This window comes from Myripristis murdjan, chromosome 12, assembly GCF_902150065.1.
Source record: "Myripristis murdjan chromosome 12, fMyrMur1.1, whole genome shotgun sequence".
Lineage (NCBI taxonomy): Eukaryota > Metazoa > Chordata > Actinopteri > Holocentriformes > Holocentridae > Myripristis > Myripristis murdjan.
In genome coordinates, this window is record NC_043991.1 from 1,932,774 (window position 1) to 1,952,324 (window position 19,551).

Below are 19,551 nucleotides of genomic sequence, written 5' to 3' on the forward strand. Positions count from 1 at the left end.
AGTTCAACCCTCCCTCCGCTCTTGCCGCCAGCGCCCCCTCCTCATCCCCCCTGGCCTCGTCCCCACGGCCTCGTCCCCCCGGCCTCGTCCCCCTAGCGGCCACCTCCATCATCAGGGCCGTCAGCGCTGCCCCGGGAGCAGCGGCGGCTCGGCCGGACAGCATCTGCCTGAAGGGCTCAACTCCTTTTTTCTGCTCATTTCTCAGCTCCTCCCTTGTGTTTCCTCTTCATTTTAACTTTTGTTCAATCTGTCTGAGGCATGACTGATTGATTGATTGATTGATTGATTGATTGATTGACAGAAGAGGCTCGAGGGTAGGAGGCCCCGGCCCTCGGCTGTGATTGGTCCAGTCCGGTGTCAGTCATGACCAGTGGGCCAATCGGACCACAACAACAACCAAAAAAAAAAAATATTGTGCAGCATAAAGACTGATTGCACCAGTCAAAGCGCTTCAGGAAGTCTTTCATTCCAGCTGTCATAAGACTTTCTGATGCACAGAAACCCTAGATTTTAATCTTTGCTTCCTGTATGATGTTTATTTATTTATTTATTCATCCACTCACCAACCCTATTTTTCTATTTATTATCATCAGACTTAAAGTGGCCAATTAGTATTGTATGAGTGTGCAGTTTGATGTGTTGAAGTGATGAAGCTGCTGTGACAATGTAATTTCCTGCAAAGGATTAATAAAGTATCATTCATTCATTCAAAGGGCTGATGTCAGAATCAGTCATGAACAAAGAGCTGATCTTCCTGTTTTACTGGTCTGTCAGTCAACATTCAGCCCAAAAGACCTGCTGGCCCACCAGGCAGACGCCCAGGGAGCCAGGCGCCCGGGGAAACCCTGGAAACTGAGACTGGAAGCAAACAGTAGCTGGGTTTCCATCCACCTATTTCTATTCACATTTTCAGAAATTGCGAAAAAAAAAAAAAAAAAAAAAAAAAAAAACTTGGATGGAAACGCCAGAAATTCAAAAAATGGCTGAAAATTCGCAAAAAATGGAGGCTTGGAGGCGGTGGATTTCTCAGCATATCGATAAAAGATAATGTGACTTTTTGCTGTGGAAACAGGTTTTGCGAATAAACGATGACTGGACCGGATACCACATCACACTTCTACGCTACAGTCTTATTATTAGTTATTGTTATTATTATTATTAGTTTCTTATTCCTTATTTAGGATGGTTCGGTACGAAGTTAGCGCTGCCAAAATAGTAAGCAGACTTCTCCCAAGAGCCGACAAGTTGAGCAGGAATCTGTCCCTGATCAGCTGTTGAGTGTCAGTGTTTGTTGTTGTTCAGTCGACACACAGACGCTATAAAATATAAAATAAAATTCTATCTATCTATCTATCTATCTATCTTATGGCGTCATCTCACGGCGCACTCTCCTCTCAATAATCGCAAAACAAAACTAATGGAAACAGGCATAAATTCGCATTTTCTTTTGCGCATTTTGACAAAATTCGCTCAAAAATTTCGATAGATTTGGATGGAAACCAACCTACTGTTAGAGAGGAAATCACTTCCCCCTCTCCTCCAAGCCAGAGGGCCTCAGAGCCGACGTAACGCTGCCCGAGTTACAGAAAAAGTGATGGAATGGATCAAACACCTTAAATAGGAATAATACACAGTAAAGAGGAAAAATCATTTCCATTCATAATCATAATTTTCTCCTGAAAAGTCTCTCGGTATAGGGATGACACCTTCACATTCACAGCTCAGAGCTTTTATCCCAGGCGATGCTGAAACTGTGCCGCCTGTCTGCTGCTGTTTTTGTTTGTCAGGAACTTTTCCAGTCCAAAACACCGAAAAACGACGTTAATCCTCTCACCGTGGGACCCAGGCTCATTAAATCTCACCACCGCTCTTGTCATGTGGGGACCCGTCAGCCGCTGAACTGTGACCCATTTCTGGGTGTGACCCTCACTTTAAGAAACCAGGCTGCGGGCCTATTCAGCGTCCTGGGAACCAAATCTGAACGAGGCTGAACAAAAGCCCTCGTGTGTCTCCTCAGCCTTTTCAAACGGACCAAACTCTCGAGGGCCGCCGTTTTAAAGCGACACCGCCAGAGATTCTGCAAAATGTAGAAACATCACATTTCTGCTGATCTCCTCCCAGAGCGAGCAGTGGGGTTTCAGAGCTGCCACATCACTCCTCCTCCCTTTCCTCCAGCCGCTGGTCTCCATTCATTCCACTACGATATGAACATGAACTTTCAGAGCCTTCACACTTTCTTCACTCCAGTTTCCCATCAGCCCAATAAAGTCCTCCACATGAGTTTTCCTAAAAGCAGCAGCACTGTTGGCTTTTCAGGACTTTTTAAGACTCAAACACTCCCTCCTCCTCCTCCGCCAGGGAAAATAGTCCCCATTTTGCTTTCCACAGCCAATCATCAGCTGTGTGGTTTCTGAATGTTGAGGACTTTATTAACATTATAAGGCGGCTGCTTCAACCACAAACTCACATTTTGACTCTGTGATGTGAAATCTGTAGTTTCCCTGCAGGATTTTGATAAACGGTTTGTTGACATGAAAAATTGTAGAAAATGGGCCTAACGTTCAAAATCACTGGGGTGGCTCTTTAAGTGGTGATAAATGGAGTTGCTGCTGGAGTGTGTGTGTGTGTGTGTGTGTGTGTGTGTGTGTGTGTGTGTATGTGTGCCACAGGGTCCTTCAGAGCAGGATGCAGACCAGTGTGTGTCCTGCAGTTTGAACAATCACACCCAAACATTCAACCAGCGGCTACTTCCCTCATTTAACCTCCTCTTCCCCTCATTTCCTCTCTCTCTCTCTCTCTCTCTCCCTCTCTCTCCCCCTCCTTTTCTCTCTCTCTCTCCCTCTCTCTCTCTCTTTTCTCTCATATCAATTCACAGGCTTTGTTGGCATGAACATTACAAGGACAATTGTGCCAAAGCACCAAAGTACAATTCATTATTCAATTCAGTTTAATTTAATTTAATTTAATTTAATTTAATTCAATTCAGTTCAAAGCAGCTTTACTGGCATGGGGAGACAGACGTTAGCCAAAGCAAGTGTAAAATAAATAAAAAAAAAAAGTCTACATTAAACAGAACAACTGCTGTTAGAAATTTATTTATGAACAGATGAGTAAAAAATAACTACAAGAAAAAAGGAGAAAAAATAGACTTCCAGTTAAAAAAATGTATATAAATACAAATACAAACTACCCAAACACTGAACAGCAACACTGTAAATGAACGTATTTAAAGATGTATGTACAGTGAGTGTGTCTGTGTACACAGATCAGTGCAGACGGCTCTCTCTCTGTCTTTGTCCATGGCGGTGGCGCCCCCTTGTGGTCAGGCGTGGCGGTGAGCGACACAGCAGAGAGGGGCGGAGCAGAGGGAGAAGCTCCGCCCCTCTGTGCTCCGCTCACAGGCCACAGGTAAAACATTTTTTTTTTTTTTGGTTGGGCAGTAATCCCAGCTGCCTGTCAGAGCCACACACACACACACACACACACACACAGTGAGAGAGAGAGAGAGAGAGAGAGAGAGCGAGCAGAGAAAACAATGGAGCGCTCCGTCCAGCAGCCAGATGTTCCTCTGAACTGAGAGCGGAGTGAAGCTGGTTGCTCCTGCCGATGGGGAGTTTTGTGGCCGAGCTGCTGTTTCTGCTCCTCCTGCTGATTTCCACAGGACGGCTTCATGGAGGTGAGTCAAACAAAAGCTGCTGCCGGCGACCGAGAGTCACTCCGTCTCTCCTTCAGCTGATCCTAACTGGAGAAAATGATCATTTGCTGGTTTGCTGATTCATTAAAATGCTGCAAAAAAGCTGCAACTTAAAAATAAACTGAGTGGCTGCTGGTGGAAACTGCCATGCAAGGTGCCCCCCCCCTTTTGGAAGATAATAATCAGTCTTAACAACAGTGGTTTTGTTCAACCTTTGTTTACAATGAAATGTGTTACAGTTTGCAGCTTAACATGTAATCCAATATTGTCTGCAGACACATGGCAATATGCTGCTGGATACTGGATTATATTTGGGTCGGATGCCACTAGGCAGTAACAGTAGGAACCTCAGCACCTGTTTTATTAAAGGTTTTAGTTGTGATTGTGATGCTCACATTGAAACAGGTCAGACTCACACTGATAAAACAGGAGAGTTCACTAAAAGCTGCTCCATGCACTTCCCCTTTAAAACAGTTACAGAGGTGCACACAGTCAAATAATCTGGGTGTAAAACTGAATATCATAGCGGTGTGAGTGCACAGCCTCAGAGGAATATCAGCTATGCCAAATATCAGCTCCAAACAAGTGCCACTGAGGGAAATTCAGTGTTTCTTCACACCATAAAAACATCACCAAGTCCTTTTCCAGCACCATGTCTGCGAGTTAGCGCCGCCTCGGAGCGTCTCCTCCATCTCAGCAGCCGTTTATCTGCAGGTGACACTGCACAAAAGACCTGCACTCACATGCAAGATGTATCTGTCACTAGGAAGATTACTAATAATCCAATGTTCATCGGCATCGTGGAGGCAGATTAGAGGTGGATGGACAGACATGAGGCGCACAGTTGCACTGGCAGTGGGCTTATGAGCTTTATGCAGATGACAGACGTGCGCTCAGCTGACTGACTGAGGGCTTCTCCTTGAGACGCGCCTTAGAATGAATTTTTAAATAAATAATAAACCTAATCTGTGCAGAATTACAAAGCACCTCACTGACAGTAAAGCAGTAGTCACTAAATCTCAATAAGACAAACGATAATGTCCTCCGCCGTGAATTTAAAAAGACGGTTAAAGAAAAATACCAAAGCGTGTGATGTGGAAGGAGGGATGTGAGCGAGAGCGGCTGATGCTCGCCAGGGTTTTCCACCAAAGTTAAGTGCTTTTATTCCGTTTGACTAATGGGGAAGTTAATCGATAGATGGATAACGCCTCAAATTCGGTTATTAGTAACAACAACGGCAGCTGGGAAATCAGTGACACAGGATTATCGCATCAGATGCAACAAGGTGATTTATTCCTAAGCGTTCAATTTCACCCTCGGCCCGGCGGTGTGAGACATTTCCACCTGTTTCCAAAGCAAATTTAGGACAATTTCTACGCCACTATCAGACTTCCATCTCTGTGAAACTCCTCTGTCTGTAAAAGCTGCTCATACTTTTGCAGATACTTTGACCTGCTTCATGAAAAATAAGATTTTATGGAGCTAAACTGTCATGATGGGTGTTTTTTTTAGCAGTGTGGCTGCAGCAGTTCTGGTTGTGTTTTGTGTTTCTGCCTCTCACTGACTCCTATTGTATCCTGTTGAGATGCAAATTAAATGCTGGGATTTTGTGTAATTATACTGCATTGTTTAGCTGCACACAAACATTTCGACAGGCAGGTGTTTATAAAACCTCCAGGCTTGTATTTACACTCCATCTTTAAATACATGACTGTCTCATTTCCACTTGGCGTCTTGGGTTCTGTGAATCCAATAGCTCCTCTTCGTGTTGCGTTCAGGCACGGTCCCGCTCACCTGAGACCCCGCCCGTCCACCTGCGGGCGACGTGACATCCCAGTGCGTCATGTTGCCGTGGTTTCCACAAACAGGCAGTCACTTTAATGGAGCGTTCCAGTGCTGTTCCAGTCAGTGTGTCGATCAAACCAGTTCAAGCAAGGCTGTGTGGGAAAAAACTGATTCACTGAAGTATTGTGATCCTTTTTTTTTTTTTTTAAATTGATTTTTTAAATTACTGAATCCAATTAAAGTAATTTTATTGGAAGCTAGAGAGCCTAAGGAATCTGTTGGCCACAAACAAGAGGAGAATTTAAAAAACAGGTATTGTTATAGTATCAAATCAGGAGTGTATCACCCCAGCTCTGTGAAATATGGAGGTAAAAGATCCTTTAATTCACAGAGTATTGTCTGACCGATATATCACCAGCCAGTCAGGAGTGCATCACCGACATGATGGATATGATGCCGTTTTTAAAAAACACAAACATGTATTGTATGTTCTGTAGCTAGGAGCCAGGCTAACGACTCCCATAGACTTCAAGTCTTTATGCTAAGCTAACAGGAAATGCTACCCATAGGAACTGAATCACTGGATGTCCAGAGGTGGAAATGGTGTCCAACATCTGGTTTCATGCTGGGGATTAAAGGGGGATTTTGCCCAAAATGTTAAATGATACACGGATTTTACATCGTAACAACATCAAAAACGGCAGCCTCGACTTCTTCGTTGGTGCTGCACCTCCAAGCCAAACCAGGTGGAAACTCGCCGGCGCTGCCTGGTTCGTTTAATGAACATGTTTCCTCAGTAGAAATGAGAGAACTGGAGAGCAGACTGTGCGAGTCGAGGCTGCCGTGTCACATTACAGTGGAGGTTTTTGAGTCTTTAAGTGTCTTTTAACCTTTCATGTACATGTGATATGTAGTGTGTGTCAGCGCGGTGAAAGTGAAGGATGTGTTTGGCTGGGTTTGGGTTGGTGAAATCCAATGTAGTTTTTTTTTCCATCACGTGCCTCACTGACTTTTGTGTGTGGATTTTTTTGGGGGATTTCTGAGAAGCAGCACAGGAGCCGATACGACCGAACGCCGGCTCACGGCTGGCGCTCCAGTTAATTGTTTTGGCTCCGCCCACTGATGTTTAGCCTGGTCAATGAGATTATTTCTGACCCCAGAGCAGCTTTGCCTTTCGTCCCATTAGGATGAGGACGCGGCAGGGTGACCCGGCTCCAGGCGGCATTAGCGCTCATTAATTGAATTCAGATGGTAAAAAGTGGCGGGCAGGCGCGGCATCGACGAGCACTTACCCGGCCCTGCAGACGATCCATACGGTTTAATGGATCGTGTCTAAAGTGCGGCACGAAGGTCCAACTTTGCTCACCAGATGATCGCTCTCGTTTGTCGCATGTTGGAATAAAAGGGGTTGGTGACAGCCGCCTGATCTGGTGTCGCAAAGAGCAGAAAAACAGTGACTGAATGATTAAGGAGTGCATGAAAAAGAAGGCGATGCATGAGCGCACACCTCCACCGGTGATGCTGAACCGTTCTCATTCTATGGTTTTTTGCCATTGTAGTTAAATGGATTTATTGAGCCTGCCTGCACACCCCAAGGGTTTGGAAATGAGCTGATCCATTAGTTTCACTGCGATGGAAGAAAAACGAAAAGTGGAAATATCCGATCCGGATCACCGCCAAGATAGAAGCGATTGTTTTTTTTTCCTTTTTCAGTTTTAATTTTTCACATAAAACCCTTTTGGTGCTGAGACAAAAATGCAGATTTTCCATAAACAGTGGAGGGCAAGAAAAGGAAAGAAAAGAATAAAAGAAGTAAAAAAAAACTTTCAAAGGCCTACAACATGTGAGATTGATCTTTTGAATGGAAGGATTCAGCAGAGCGTCGCAAAATTAATGTGTCGGCTAACGCCATTATTTAAACAAACCATGAACTTTGACTTGAACGTATCAGAGTTTTTGGACTGAATGGAGGTTTTGTAGAGTTGAAAGAGTTGTAGAGTTCTTTTATGATAAAATAGTATTTTCTGGTTTTTGTCAAGTGAGCGCTGGTGATCTGGTGGCGCCGAGTCCAAGAACTAACTAACAGGCCTTAAGCCTTGTTCAGACTGCAGGCCCAAACCTGTTTTTTGTCGTATCCAGATTGATTTGAGAAAGTCACATGGAATACGTTTTTTTGTAAATCAGATCCAAGCCACATCTGGAGGTTTGAAATGCGACTCCAGTCAGATTTCGATGGATCTCCATTTCTCTTTTTGGTTTTTAACGCGGTGTGAAATCAGACAAAGTCAATGCAAACATGCAAATAGACACGGATTTGCGGCGGGCCTCGTGAATGACGCGAATATCAGCATTGCAAATGACATGAACACGAGAAATCTGCGTCACTCGCATGTTCGTGTCTGATGCAATTTCTCAACTTGAGTGAAAAATTTGCCGCCACATTTGCATGAATCTCATAAAAACGATGCATTTCTTATCGGTATGCTTGTGGTTTTCAGTCTCAGAATTTTTTTTCTAATGTTATATTCATTTTTTGGTTTTTGGTTGTTGCATATCGAACAATTTCATTTTTTTTTTTCATTGTAGGTTACTATTTTTGTTTCATTTGTAGAGTTACTGATACAGTCTTAAGATGAGTGACCACTTTGCGGAAGCCGTTGGAATCCAAATGAAGAACAAGGAATAAAGAATGAATTGGGTTTATTCGTGTTATCTGCCTACAACTTAGTAATGTTATGGGCGAACCAGATTTATACGCTAATAATTTTACAACACTGAGTTGACCTGAAGTGAAAGTATTTTTTGGAACGCAGTGAACCAGTATCATGGGTGAATGCCGGTACGTTTGGCTCCAAAACCAGAGACTCGCACGTGGAAATATTTTGCTTCCGGCACAGTGTATAATAATGTGTATAATAAGAGCAGGGCGTGGACTTTTAAATCACCAGCTTGGTTTGTCTGGGTCACAGAGCGAGATCTTACAGCTCGATATCGACACACTGGAGCTGATCAGTGACCCTGCAGGTCAACCGTCTGCAGAGAGACACCTCACCTCTTACAGCTTGAAGACAAGCAGCAGAGTTTAGTCCTGAGCTGTCTGTCTGTCTGTCTGTCTGTCTGTCTCCGGTCCTGCGGCTGCAGCCTCGTTCTTCGGTGACGGCTACGTCCACCTGCGCACCGTGGAGGCGTCGGCCCAGACGCTGCTGCACGTCCGCTTCCGCACCTCCAGCCAGGCCGGGCTGCTCTTCCTGGCAGCTGGATACAGAGACTTCCTGCTGCTGGAGCTGACCTCGGGACGCCTGCAGGTGACACACACACACACACACACACACACACACACACACACACGCAGGAAACACAGCACTCACACCGCCTCCGTTAACAGAGAGTGTTTCCACAGGGAAAGTGTAAAGGCAAAAAAATTTATCAATCAATCAATCAATCAATCAGGCTTACCTTTTGAATGCAACACAAAGTGCCTCACAAACACAGAAAAAACAGCAAAACAAAATAAAACATGCAACTGAATAAATAACAGAGTATATATGTACGGTAAATTAAAATAAGAAACATTAATATAGAGATAAATAAGAACTATAAAAAATTAGAACTGTAAAATGAGGTTAATAGATAAATGAACAGATAAAAACGTGCTAAAGATATCAGTAAGAATTACATGAAAGGCAGGCTAAATAAATAAGTCAACAACGGGTCATATTTAATTTAGTTTTAAAGAAAATGCTAGCTGTAGTTGTAGCTTACGGACAGAGGGGCTACAAGTTTCATTTCAGTTTTCCTGGATTTTTGTCAGTTTTATCAAAACATTTAAACACACAAAATCTGATCCAGCATCACTGATCTGACCTTTAAATATTTAAGTTTAATAATAAATATTTTAAATGATATAATATATATAATAAATATTTAATAATAAAAGGTTTTTTTTGTTTGTTTGTTTTTGGTTCTAATTTTCTGTTTTCTGCCCCTTATTCTCAGGTAATTTTCTTATTTTATTTTTATTTATTGATTGATTTTTATGTATTTATTGCATTTTTTAATTAGGTAATTAAAGATTTGTTGATTAAATACAATGTTTGTAGTGGGTTTTCTAAAACTGCAAATTCTGTCACTGTAATTTTCTGATTTACTGCACATGAATATTAGTCCTAAATACCGATTCCTGGTGTCCGGGATTACTGATAATCAGTATTGATCGCTACTGAAGGGCCCCGGCTGAGCAGAGTGCAGCCCCTCCAGACGTGTGAGCTGCTTCACACCTTCAGGATGGGAGGAGAGGCTCGTATATTTTGGTATTTCCTCTCCTGAGCAGGGAAGATGAGACACACACGGCCGGCCGGGTGTCAGATTGCTCACAGAGAGAGAGAGAGAGAGAGAGAGAGAGAGAGAGAGAGAGAGAGAGAGAGAGAGAGAGAAGAAATAAAGCCGCTGGCGCTGACTTCATTTCAGAACAAGTTCCTTCATGACTCAGGCGACGGTTTGATGTTCGCTGCAGCTGCAAGGCGACGGGCTTTTAAACCTTCAGTCTGCAGAAGCTGCTCACCTCTGCTGGCAGATCCTTCGTTTGCTTGTTTGTTTGTTTGTTTGTTCCCTCAGTTTTACTTTGCCTCACAAACCAAAAATGAAATGTTGTTGCTCATAAGTGAGAAGTGAAGTGAAGTCTGACAGAGGAAAGCAGCGGAAGGCATTTAAAATCTCCTCAACTAATTCAGGTTTTTATATTAGAACACAAAAAAAGTCAAATGTTTTAATTTAGGCCGAGCTGTGAATAATGGACTGGCTGATGGTCCTTTGTCAGAAAAATGAAGAGTTATTCAGTCTGGCTAAGGTTCAGTAGTGAGGCGTGTGAGCGTTATTGGCTGTGGAAAATAACAGTAAAGGTATCACAAAAACTTTTATTTCTCTAAATTTACATGCAAATGATTGGGACATCTTCCAGCTCCTGACTCTTTATTTTCTTCCTTCTGTCCTTCCGTCTTTTTCCTCTCGCCATGCCTCACCCTCCCCGCCTCCCTCCTCCCTGCTCAGGTGCGTCTGGACCTGGGCTCAGGTGAGCGCTCGCTGCGCTCAGAGAAGGGCGTCTACGTGAGCGACCTGGCCTGGCACTCCATGGAGCTGAACCACGACCAGCACAACGTCACCATGACCGTGGATCGAAACTCTCGCACCAGCCTGCGCATGCCGGGGCCCGATCTGGAGCTCAGCGTCGACGACGGGCTCTTCGTGGGCGGGTCGGCCGGGCTGGACCGCCCCTACCTGCCTCCCCCCTCCGACTACAACAGCACCGGGTTCAGAGGCTGCGTGGACGAAGTCGTGTTCAACGAGCACAACCTGCTGTCCAGCCTGAGGCCGTACTCTGGATACAAGAGCGTCCACGAGGTCTCCCTGGGCTGCAGCCCCCAGTTCTCTGCCACTGAAGACGATTCCATCAGCTTCTTCAGCTCCAAAGCCTTCGTCGCCCTCCCGCCGTGGGACATACCACAGGAGGGGGTGTTTGAGTGTGAGCTGCACCCCTCTGCCAGAGACGGAGACGGGATGATCCTGTACAGCTCCGCTCTGGAGGGGGGGTTTGTCGCCATAGAGATCAGAGACGGTCAGCTGGTGGCGACGGTGGGGAACGGCGAGGGGAGTAAGACCGAGCTGCGCTCCCTCACAAACCTGCGCACCAACCACACCTGGTACCCGGTCCGGCTGCACCTGATGCCCAGCAGCGTGCAGCTGAAGGTGGGCGAGGAGCTGCTCAGCAGCAGCCTGGGGCCGGAGCTGCAGGGCATCCAGCTCAGAGGGCCCCTGTACCTGGGAGGCCTGGACGAAAAGGCCCGGGGGGAGGCGAGGCGAATCAGGCTGCTGTCGTTGGTGGCCAGGGGGCCGCTGGCGGGAGGGGGCGGATCCTTTAAAGGCTGTCTACGAGAAATTAGGGTGAACACCCAGAGAACGGGCCTCCCTCAGGCCACAGTCACCAAGGATGTCTCTGTGAGCTGCAAGCTGGCCCAGGCGGCAGGAGCGGTGACCACGCCCAGCCCGACCCTGCAGCCCCCGTTCGATTTGACGACCAAGCAACCAATCACCAGTGACAAGAGGAAGAACCCCAACTTCCTGTTTCTGAGACAGCTGGAGGTGGCGGAGGGAAGCAGGGCGCCGCTGGAACCCAAACACATGAAGGTAGAACCATTTGTCATTTTACTTTGAATATCCTTTTGCTATTTTTCACCTCCTTTTCCATTTTAACTTGATTTTTCAGTCTAAGGCCATGATCACGTACGACCACGTGGGTCAGTATTTGCAGTGGCGGGTAGATTTTTGTTTAGTCCAGCAGACACGGTGGCAGGTTGAATGAAATATCCTGCAGTTCTGTGGGATGAAAATGAAGCTGAAGCTACAAAAACAGCCACGCCAGCCGACAGTAATCTGTCTGCGCTCCTGCCTCCCCTCCCAGGTCAACCTGGACTTCAGGAAACTGGGGATGCATCCGGCCCAGCTCATGTTCCGCATCGAGGAGCAGCCGGTCCACGGCCAGCTGCGGCTGGACCTCGCCTCCGAACGGGACGGGGCGAGGGGCGGGGCCCGGGGGGAGGGAGGCGAGGAGGAGGGCCAGACCTTCAGCATGCTGGACCTGTGGCAGGGCCGGGTCATGTACGTCCACAGCGGGTCGGAGGACCGGCAGGACTTCTTCATGTTCTCGGTTTTCTCCAGCAGCAAGAAGGAGCTTCCTCAGTTTCTGAGGGGAAACCGGCTGCACCGCTTCGACATCAACATCAGCCCCGTGAACGACGCGCCGGAGCTCAGCCTGCCGGAGGGAAACCTCTTCACACTGCTGGAGAACTCCAAACGGCAGGTAGGGGTGTGTGTGTGTGTGTGTGTGTGTTTCACGTGGACACTCGTGAGCATGCATTACTGGAGAAAAAACATTATATTACCTGAGACTGAGACTAAAAGACCATCCTCCAGTGAAAATGACCCCACAGGTCGTTTGTGCAGCAGCTTACTATGAGCTGTGGTTACATTTCAAAGTTAAGCGCCCTCTAGTGGTCGTGTGAATGATGACATTGTGGTGGTGCTGAGTGGAGGGTGGAGTTTTCCTTACCTTAACTATTACAACAAAGCTTTCCCTAACATTAACAGTAACCTTTTCCTAACCTTAACCAAGTATTTTCAATGGCGATCCAGCGTGCTTGTTAGCTTGCTCAGGAGACGCTGCTTTGGGTCGTATTAGAGGTTTGGAAAAAATGACTTTTGTGCTCATGTGGATTGGAGGACTTGTTGGTTTTTAGTTGTTGTTTGCTTTGTTTTTGTTTTTTTTTTACATTTGTCAGCTCACGTCTGTGTTGAATCCAGCACGACATGAGCGCAGCGACACTCCTCTGGTCCCACTGTCATCATAAACCTCAGTGGGATGCAGATGTATTTTTTTTTTAAAGCATAGAAATATAAAAATTAAACCGATGTACTTGAAATCTCCCCAGCTGACCACGGATGTGCTGCGAGTGTCAGACCCCGACAGCAGTCCTGCAGACCTGCTCTTCAGCTCCCTGGGAAGCCCCGTCATGGAGGCCGGATACCTGGAGCACCAGGACTACCCCGGCAGGTTGGTGCAGATTTCGAGTCTGAGTCCGAATCCGAGTCCGAGTCCGAGTCCGAGTCCGAGTCCGAGTCCGAGTCCGAGTCTGAGTCTGAGTCTCGCCATCACCTGGAGACAAACAGAAAAAAAACAGCATCTCTGAGCAGCTCAAATCAAACAAAGAGATGAGAACGAGCTGATGTTGAGGTGTGGCTGCAGGTCAAAGTGACACGTCGATTAGAAATAATTAGTGTGATAAGATGATAAAGTCAGACTTGTTCTCCCAATGCAGCTCAGTGTGACACAAAAATCACTTTGTCTTCAGCCCTGGTCTCCAAAACATGAGGAGAGTCCAGCCCAGCTCAGCTCTTTGAATTTCCTGCTGAACTTCATGGCTGAGATACAAGATAGAGGAGATGAATCCTGAACCTAACAAACACAGCCTGCACAGGCAAAACTGGCTTTCTTACTGACTGTAATTGGAATAAATTACAGAGAGTATTAGTTTTAATCCGTTTGAAAGTGACTTTAAAAGTGGTTGAAAGACAGTCAGTCTCTGTCCCTGTTTTAAATAAATAAATTAATAGAAATTGAATGAAAATTAACTGGAAAGAGAAGAAAAACTGATGGACCTGGATGGCTCTTAGATGTTTTGTTAGTCTTTGTGCTGGTAGTGGAAAAACAAAGGCAGCAAAATGGTGGTGTATGCACCATGGCTAGAAACAGAATAGAATTGAATAAAGAGGAGGTCACACTGGGGCACCATCTTGTGGTGCCTGGAAGCAAATGTCGGCCCTGCTGAAGTGTCCTGGGGCAAGGCGCTGCAGCCTCTGACCTCTGACCTCCAGTATCAGGAGAGAGGAAAGTCTGCCAGCACGGCGGCGTGATGATGTTCGGTCGCTAACGGGATGCCTCTGTCCCGCAGGCCCATCAGTCTGTTCTCCCTGACGGATCTGGAGGACGGTAAAGTCGCCTTCGTCCACAGCGGAGCCGCCACGTCCCGGCTGGCACTCAGGGTCAGCGACGGGGAGAAGGTAATGGGTGGGAGTGTACATATATTGTAAAAAGATTTATTTTATTTATCCTTTATTTTAACCAGTTATACTCAAGATAACTCAAGAATACAAATGAACCAAAATGGCAGCAGATAGAAAAACTGTCCAAATACAGTCCAACCAGCAAGTCATTTTAATAACAGATCGAGTTATACAGCTCTTAATTAATAGGACTGTGCAATATGACCTAAATCTCATATCCCCATAATGATACACATCACAATATAACACATTTTCTGGGCGTTCCATGAATAAATATGGTGTCTAATTACATTTTTGAATAATATTCTTACAAGGTTCTTAATCATGTATGATTATTTTTATCCTTTAATTTGGAACTGTTGGGTAAATTTTCAATTAAGCAGTAAAAAAATATACACCGCATATAAAATAGAAGTGTAAAAATGGAAGGAATTGGCGATCGGTCTATCGGTGATCTGTACTCGCTTCCCAATGTTTGTTCCAGTTTTCCAGATTTATTTATGGAATTTTATGATTTTTCCATGGACCCTGAGGGTTAAAACTGTGTGACCTTCTGTCAAGATGTTTTATGGGTCAAATGTTGTCTGCCAATGTTATTTTTTAGTCATGTGTTTAATGTTTTTTTTATATCATCGTTTGGGATGTATCCACAGCTTCAATTAAAAATGATAAAGTCCTCTTCTTGTTCCTCTCCGATTTCGTCTTTCTTTCATGCCTCCTCTCTTCGCCCCTCGTTTCCTTGTTGCCTTTCTCCTTCTTTCCTCTTGTCTTTTGTATTTTTTCCTTTTGTCTTTCCCTTTTCTTGTCCTCTCCTCTTTTCTTTTCTCCTTTCATTTCCTGAGATCTCCCATTTCATCTCCTTTTCTGTTTCCCCTCCTCCAAAGTTGTTATAGTTTTGTATTTTTCATTAGTTTTTATTTTTATTTCATCTTGACTTTTTGTTTTTTGGTTTCAGTTTGGTTTTAATTCATTCGTAAAGCAGCTTGGCTAGCTTCATTTAGCATTTTTTTTCTTTTTCTTTTTCTTTTTTTTTTTTTTTTTTGGAAAATGCTTAGTTTTCGTCTCAGGGCTTTGTGTTGTAAAAACTCAACAAAACATCAAACCATTTAAAACAGTGTATTCTCTTAGGACAGAAGAGCAACCAAATAAACTGACAAAGACAAAAACTGAAGACATCTTCTCTGTAATTAGGGTTTATTTTAGTAAGTTTTGTAAACACACAATACAATTTTGTTTGTCATCATTTTTTAATTTTAATTTCAATTAACAGTTTAGTTTGTTAGTTTTCATTAACAATAATAACCTTGCTCTCTTCTCGTTCTCTTCTCCCCCTTTCCTCATTTCTCGTTTCTTCTCCTCTCGTCTCGTCAGCTGAGCAACACGGTGGTTTTGAGGATCATGGCGGTTGTGCTCGAACACACACTGGTCAATAACACGGGGCTGGAGGTGGACCAGGGCGGGGCTGCCATCATCACCGCCAATCACCTCGCGGTGCAGGTGAACGTGGCCGATCAGGCCGTGGAAATCCGCTACGACGTCATGGAGTTCCCTCAATACGGCGAGCTCCAGCGGCTGCACTCGAGCGGCGAGTGGAAATACACGAGCTCCTTCTCGCAGAAACTTCTAGAGAAAGAACGGATCCGGTACCTGAACACCTTCCAGGGCCTCCAGGCTCAGAGCAACGTCACGGATAGCTTCAAATGTAAGATAACCATGGGCTCCACGGCCACCGCAGAGGTCGTTTTCCCCATCACCGTGCGCTGGATCCACTTAAAGGTAACGCGCAGCAAGATGGAGGTCAGCGGTGTTCGGAAAGTCGTTATCACCGCAGAGGACCTCCACGCAATTTCCAAGGGTGTCAAACTCCCTGAAAGCGACCTCCACTTCAGGCTCCTGACGGTACCGAAGAAAGGTCAGCTGTTCCTCAACCACCGAGTCCTGAAAAGAAACTCGACGTTCAGCCAGAAGAACATCTCGGACAGCCTGGTGAAGTACGAGCTGCTCGGCCGGCCCAACGAAGACGCCAGAGATACCTTCAGCTTCCAGCTTTTCTCCAGGCTCGCCAGCTCCGCGACTCACGAATTCAGGATCAACATCAAGGCCGAATCAAACGCCATTGTCGTGGTTAGCAAAGGGCTGTCCGTCCTGGAAGGTGAGCGCAAACTCATCACCAAGGACGTCCTGTTCACCTACACACCGAGCAACCGGGCGGTCCAGTACAGCGTCACCACGAGCCCCCGCTTCGGCCGCATCAGGAGGATCAACGTCTCCAACTCGACGGCCGTCAACGACAACATCGTGAGCTTCACGAACCAGGACATCGTCGAGGAGCGGATCATGTACGTTCACGACGACAGCGAGACCAAGCAGGACTCCTTCACCTTCTACGTCACCGTCTACAGATCAAACAAACTCACCGGCAGGAGGGAGGAGAGAAACCCGGCCGAGCACAACTTCAACATCTCGGTGCAGCTCGTCAACGACCAGCGGCCGGTCAGGGTCGTCGATAAAGTTTTCCACGTGGCCCGTGATGGCCAGAGGCTGCTCACGCTGGATGACCTGTGTTTCCGTGACGATGACTCGGACTTTGAGGACAGCTGGTTGGTCTACACAAGGCGGGGGATTCCCATGGGAGAGCTGGTGCTGACGAGCGACACCACCCACAAGCTGTACGAGTTCACCCAGAAGGATCTGGAGCAGGTAGTTCAGAGGCAACGCTGTTTTTATTGAGAAATTAAATATCAGGGTTTGTTTTCCCGCTTCAAATAATTCTCATACATGAAAAACAACTTCCTGTAAACATGAAGGAGTTTCAACCTAAATATCCCCGAAAGCAGTAGTTCTCAAATGGTGGTATGCGTACCCCTAGTGGAACCTTGGAGTACTGCAGGGGGTATGTGAGATTGTTTTTAAAAAAATATATGAATTTATAAAAAATATCTATGACAGCATATTGGGGCCATTGTAGGGAGAAAAAATGTAGGGAGGGGGTTAATATTCAGAAAAAAAAGTTGTAAATTTATGAGAAAAAACCTCAGATGTTCTCTGGGATCATGGTGTTAAATTTATGTTAAAAAAAATCACAAAAATAAAAATAGTTTTTCTTCTAGGGATTTATTAATAAGGAAATCCTGGTGATTTTACCTCAGAATCACAGGTAACACTTTACAAAAACAGTACAACAATTAACGTCAGTTAATGTTAGTTAATGCTGTAATGGTTAATTAACTGTGAGTTAATGATTATTATGGCATTTACTAATGTTAACAATAACCCTTAAATAACATATAAATTAATACCTTAGCATGAACAGCATTAGTACATGATTCTTAGACACATTAGTTAACGGTTAATTAACTGTTACTTAATGTTTATTACCTGTCACTTAATGTTTATTACAGCATTAACTAACGTTAATTGTTGTACTGTTATTGTAAAGTGTTACCACATCACAATATTGTCATCAGTTTCTTAATCTCAGAATTTTGATTTTTTTTCTCAGAAATTTGTGAGTTTTTTTCTCATAAATTTACAAATGTAATCTCAGAAATTCTGAGTTTTTTCTGTTGTCATTTATTTATTGTTTCATATCACATTTCATTTCATCTCATTTCATTCATTGTTTTCCCTTGTTTCAGAGAAAAGTGCTGTTTGTCCACAAAGGAGTGAGTTCTGGCCGTTTTGTCCTATTCGTCTCAGATGGGAAACACTACGTTTCAACACTGCTGGAGGTGATCACAGCATATTTAGTTAATTTATTGTCGTTTTTTAACATGGAACAGATTTTGGAAAAAGTTTAATTCCTCTGCATGTGCTTACTTGTATACAGTGTTTTCATATTACCTGTTCACAGTTTCACCTGTGCAGGTGAACAAATGTTCCTTTATTGGTTGCATTATTGCTCCTTATCCGTGGTTTTCGGTTACTCATTATTCATTATAATGATGCCTTTATACATTTAATTAGCCTTTTTACATAAATGACTGAGCAGCACTGCAGGACTTTATATTTTCTTTATTTTTCCATGTTTTCCATCTGTTTTCTGTTTTCTAATTTTCTGGCATTTTTTGTTTGTTTGTTTGCTTTTCATAATTTCTTCAGTGATACAATAATAATTAAACATTTTTTCATTCAAAGAAAGATTGGTGTTGGCATCTCCAACAATGTAAATTATGACACTGCAATTTACTACAAAGGAATATCGGGCCTAAATATTGGTTATCAGTCTTCTGGATTACTAATAGTTGTCATTTGCATCGGCCCTGAAAAATCAGTACTGGTCGATGCCTAGTTTCGATGTTGCCGCTCCGCTGCGTGTCGTAAGGCAGTGCAGTGAGTTCTGGCCGTTTTGTCCTATTCGTCTCAGATGGGAAACACTACGTTTCAACACTGCTGGAGGTGATCACAGTGCAGTCCATACAGTTTCATGCTGAACTGCCTCAAGTTACATCTGTAAATATGCAACGTCTGTTCTCTGCAGCCTTTCTGGCTCATGAGACATGAGATGTGAAATGATACAAGCAAATCTGAGCCTTGGCAATGATTTTTCCCGTGTAAAACTCCCTCTCTCTCTCTCTCTGTCATGGGACTGGAGTAGGTGACGGCCCAGGACCCGTACCTGCAGGTGGGGAACAACACGGGCCTCATGGTGCAGAGAGCCGGGGTCACGACCCTGACCTCCGCCAACCTCAGCGTCTTCAGCAACCTTGACATCCGAGAGCCACAGGAGGTGACGTACGAGGTCTTCCTGCCGCCCAGGCATGGCGTCCTCTTCCTGGACGATGGAGACGGAGAAGGAGACGGAGATGGAGACACAGTCGGAGACGGAGACGACGTCGTCGCGGCAGTAGACTCCATTTCAAAGTTCACCCAGGAGGATCTGGTTTTGGGCCGTGTGGCATATTGTCACGACGGCAGTCACGAGCTGTCGGACGGCTTCAACGTGACGGCGAGAGCGCGAGAGAGGAGCACGGAGAGGCGGATGGAAAGGGGGAGGAGAGAAGTACACCTGGACATCGGGGTGGCGGTCAAAGTTTACCTGGAGAGCCACCAGAGGCCCCCCACGGTCCTCAGCAACCGTCCGGTGGTCGTGGCGGAGGGACAAAACGCCTCCGTAACCAGGGAACATTTAGAGGTAAGACACCTGGTCGCTTAAAGCGCCTTCAGGTGCTCATCGGGAAATGCTGTATTTATGAGTTTCCACTCAGCCGCTCTGATGCTCCTCCCTCACTCTGGATTTGCATCACAATGTTTTGAAATCCGGTTTAAGCCGACATATTTTTTTGGCTGTCCAGCCTTCCTAAATCTGTGTATAATCTGGATGTGACAAAAGTGGTTTTTGCCTGGCAGTCTGAATAAAGCCAGAGAGGCCCAGGCCAGGCCCAGTTGAATGGTTGGCGAAGTCCTTTTGTACATGTGGTGCTTAGTTATTATGACAAGAAAATCAGATTGACAAGATC

General features: G+C 45.2%; 1 protein-coding gene across 1 annotated transcript in view; it reads left to right on the forward strand.

Annotated features, from left to right (window-relative positions):
* Positions 1–3,504: 3,504 nt before the first annotated feature.
* LOC115368729 (chondroitin sulfate proteoglycan 4-like) overlaps positions 3,505–19,551 on the forward strand; it is a 37,766-nt gene continuing 21,719 nt past the window's right edge. Inside the window, exons 1-9 of the mRNA XM_030065046.1 lie at positions 3,505–3,676; positions 8,621–8,784; positions 10,526–11,659; positions 11,934–12,332; positions 12,961–13,082; positions 13,981–14,089; positions 15,464–16,792; positions 17,731–17,823; positions 18,690–19,226. Coding sequence (XP_029920906.1) covers positions 3,607–3,676; positions 8,621–8,784; positions 10,526–11,659; positions 11,934–12,332; positions 12,961–13,082; positions 13,981–14,089; positions 15,464–16,792; positions 17,731–17,823; positions 18,690–19,226 — 3,957 coding nt within the window. The 5' untranslated portion in view covers positions 3,505–3,606. The remainder of the gene's footprint in view (positions 3,677–8,620; positions 8,785–10,525; positions 11,660–11,933; positions 12,333–12,960; positions 13,083–13,980; positions 14,090–15,463; positions 16,793–17,730; positions 17,824–18,689; positions 19,227–19,551) is intronic.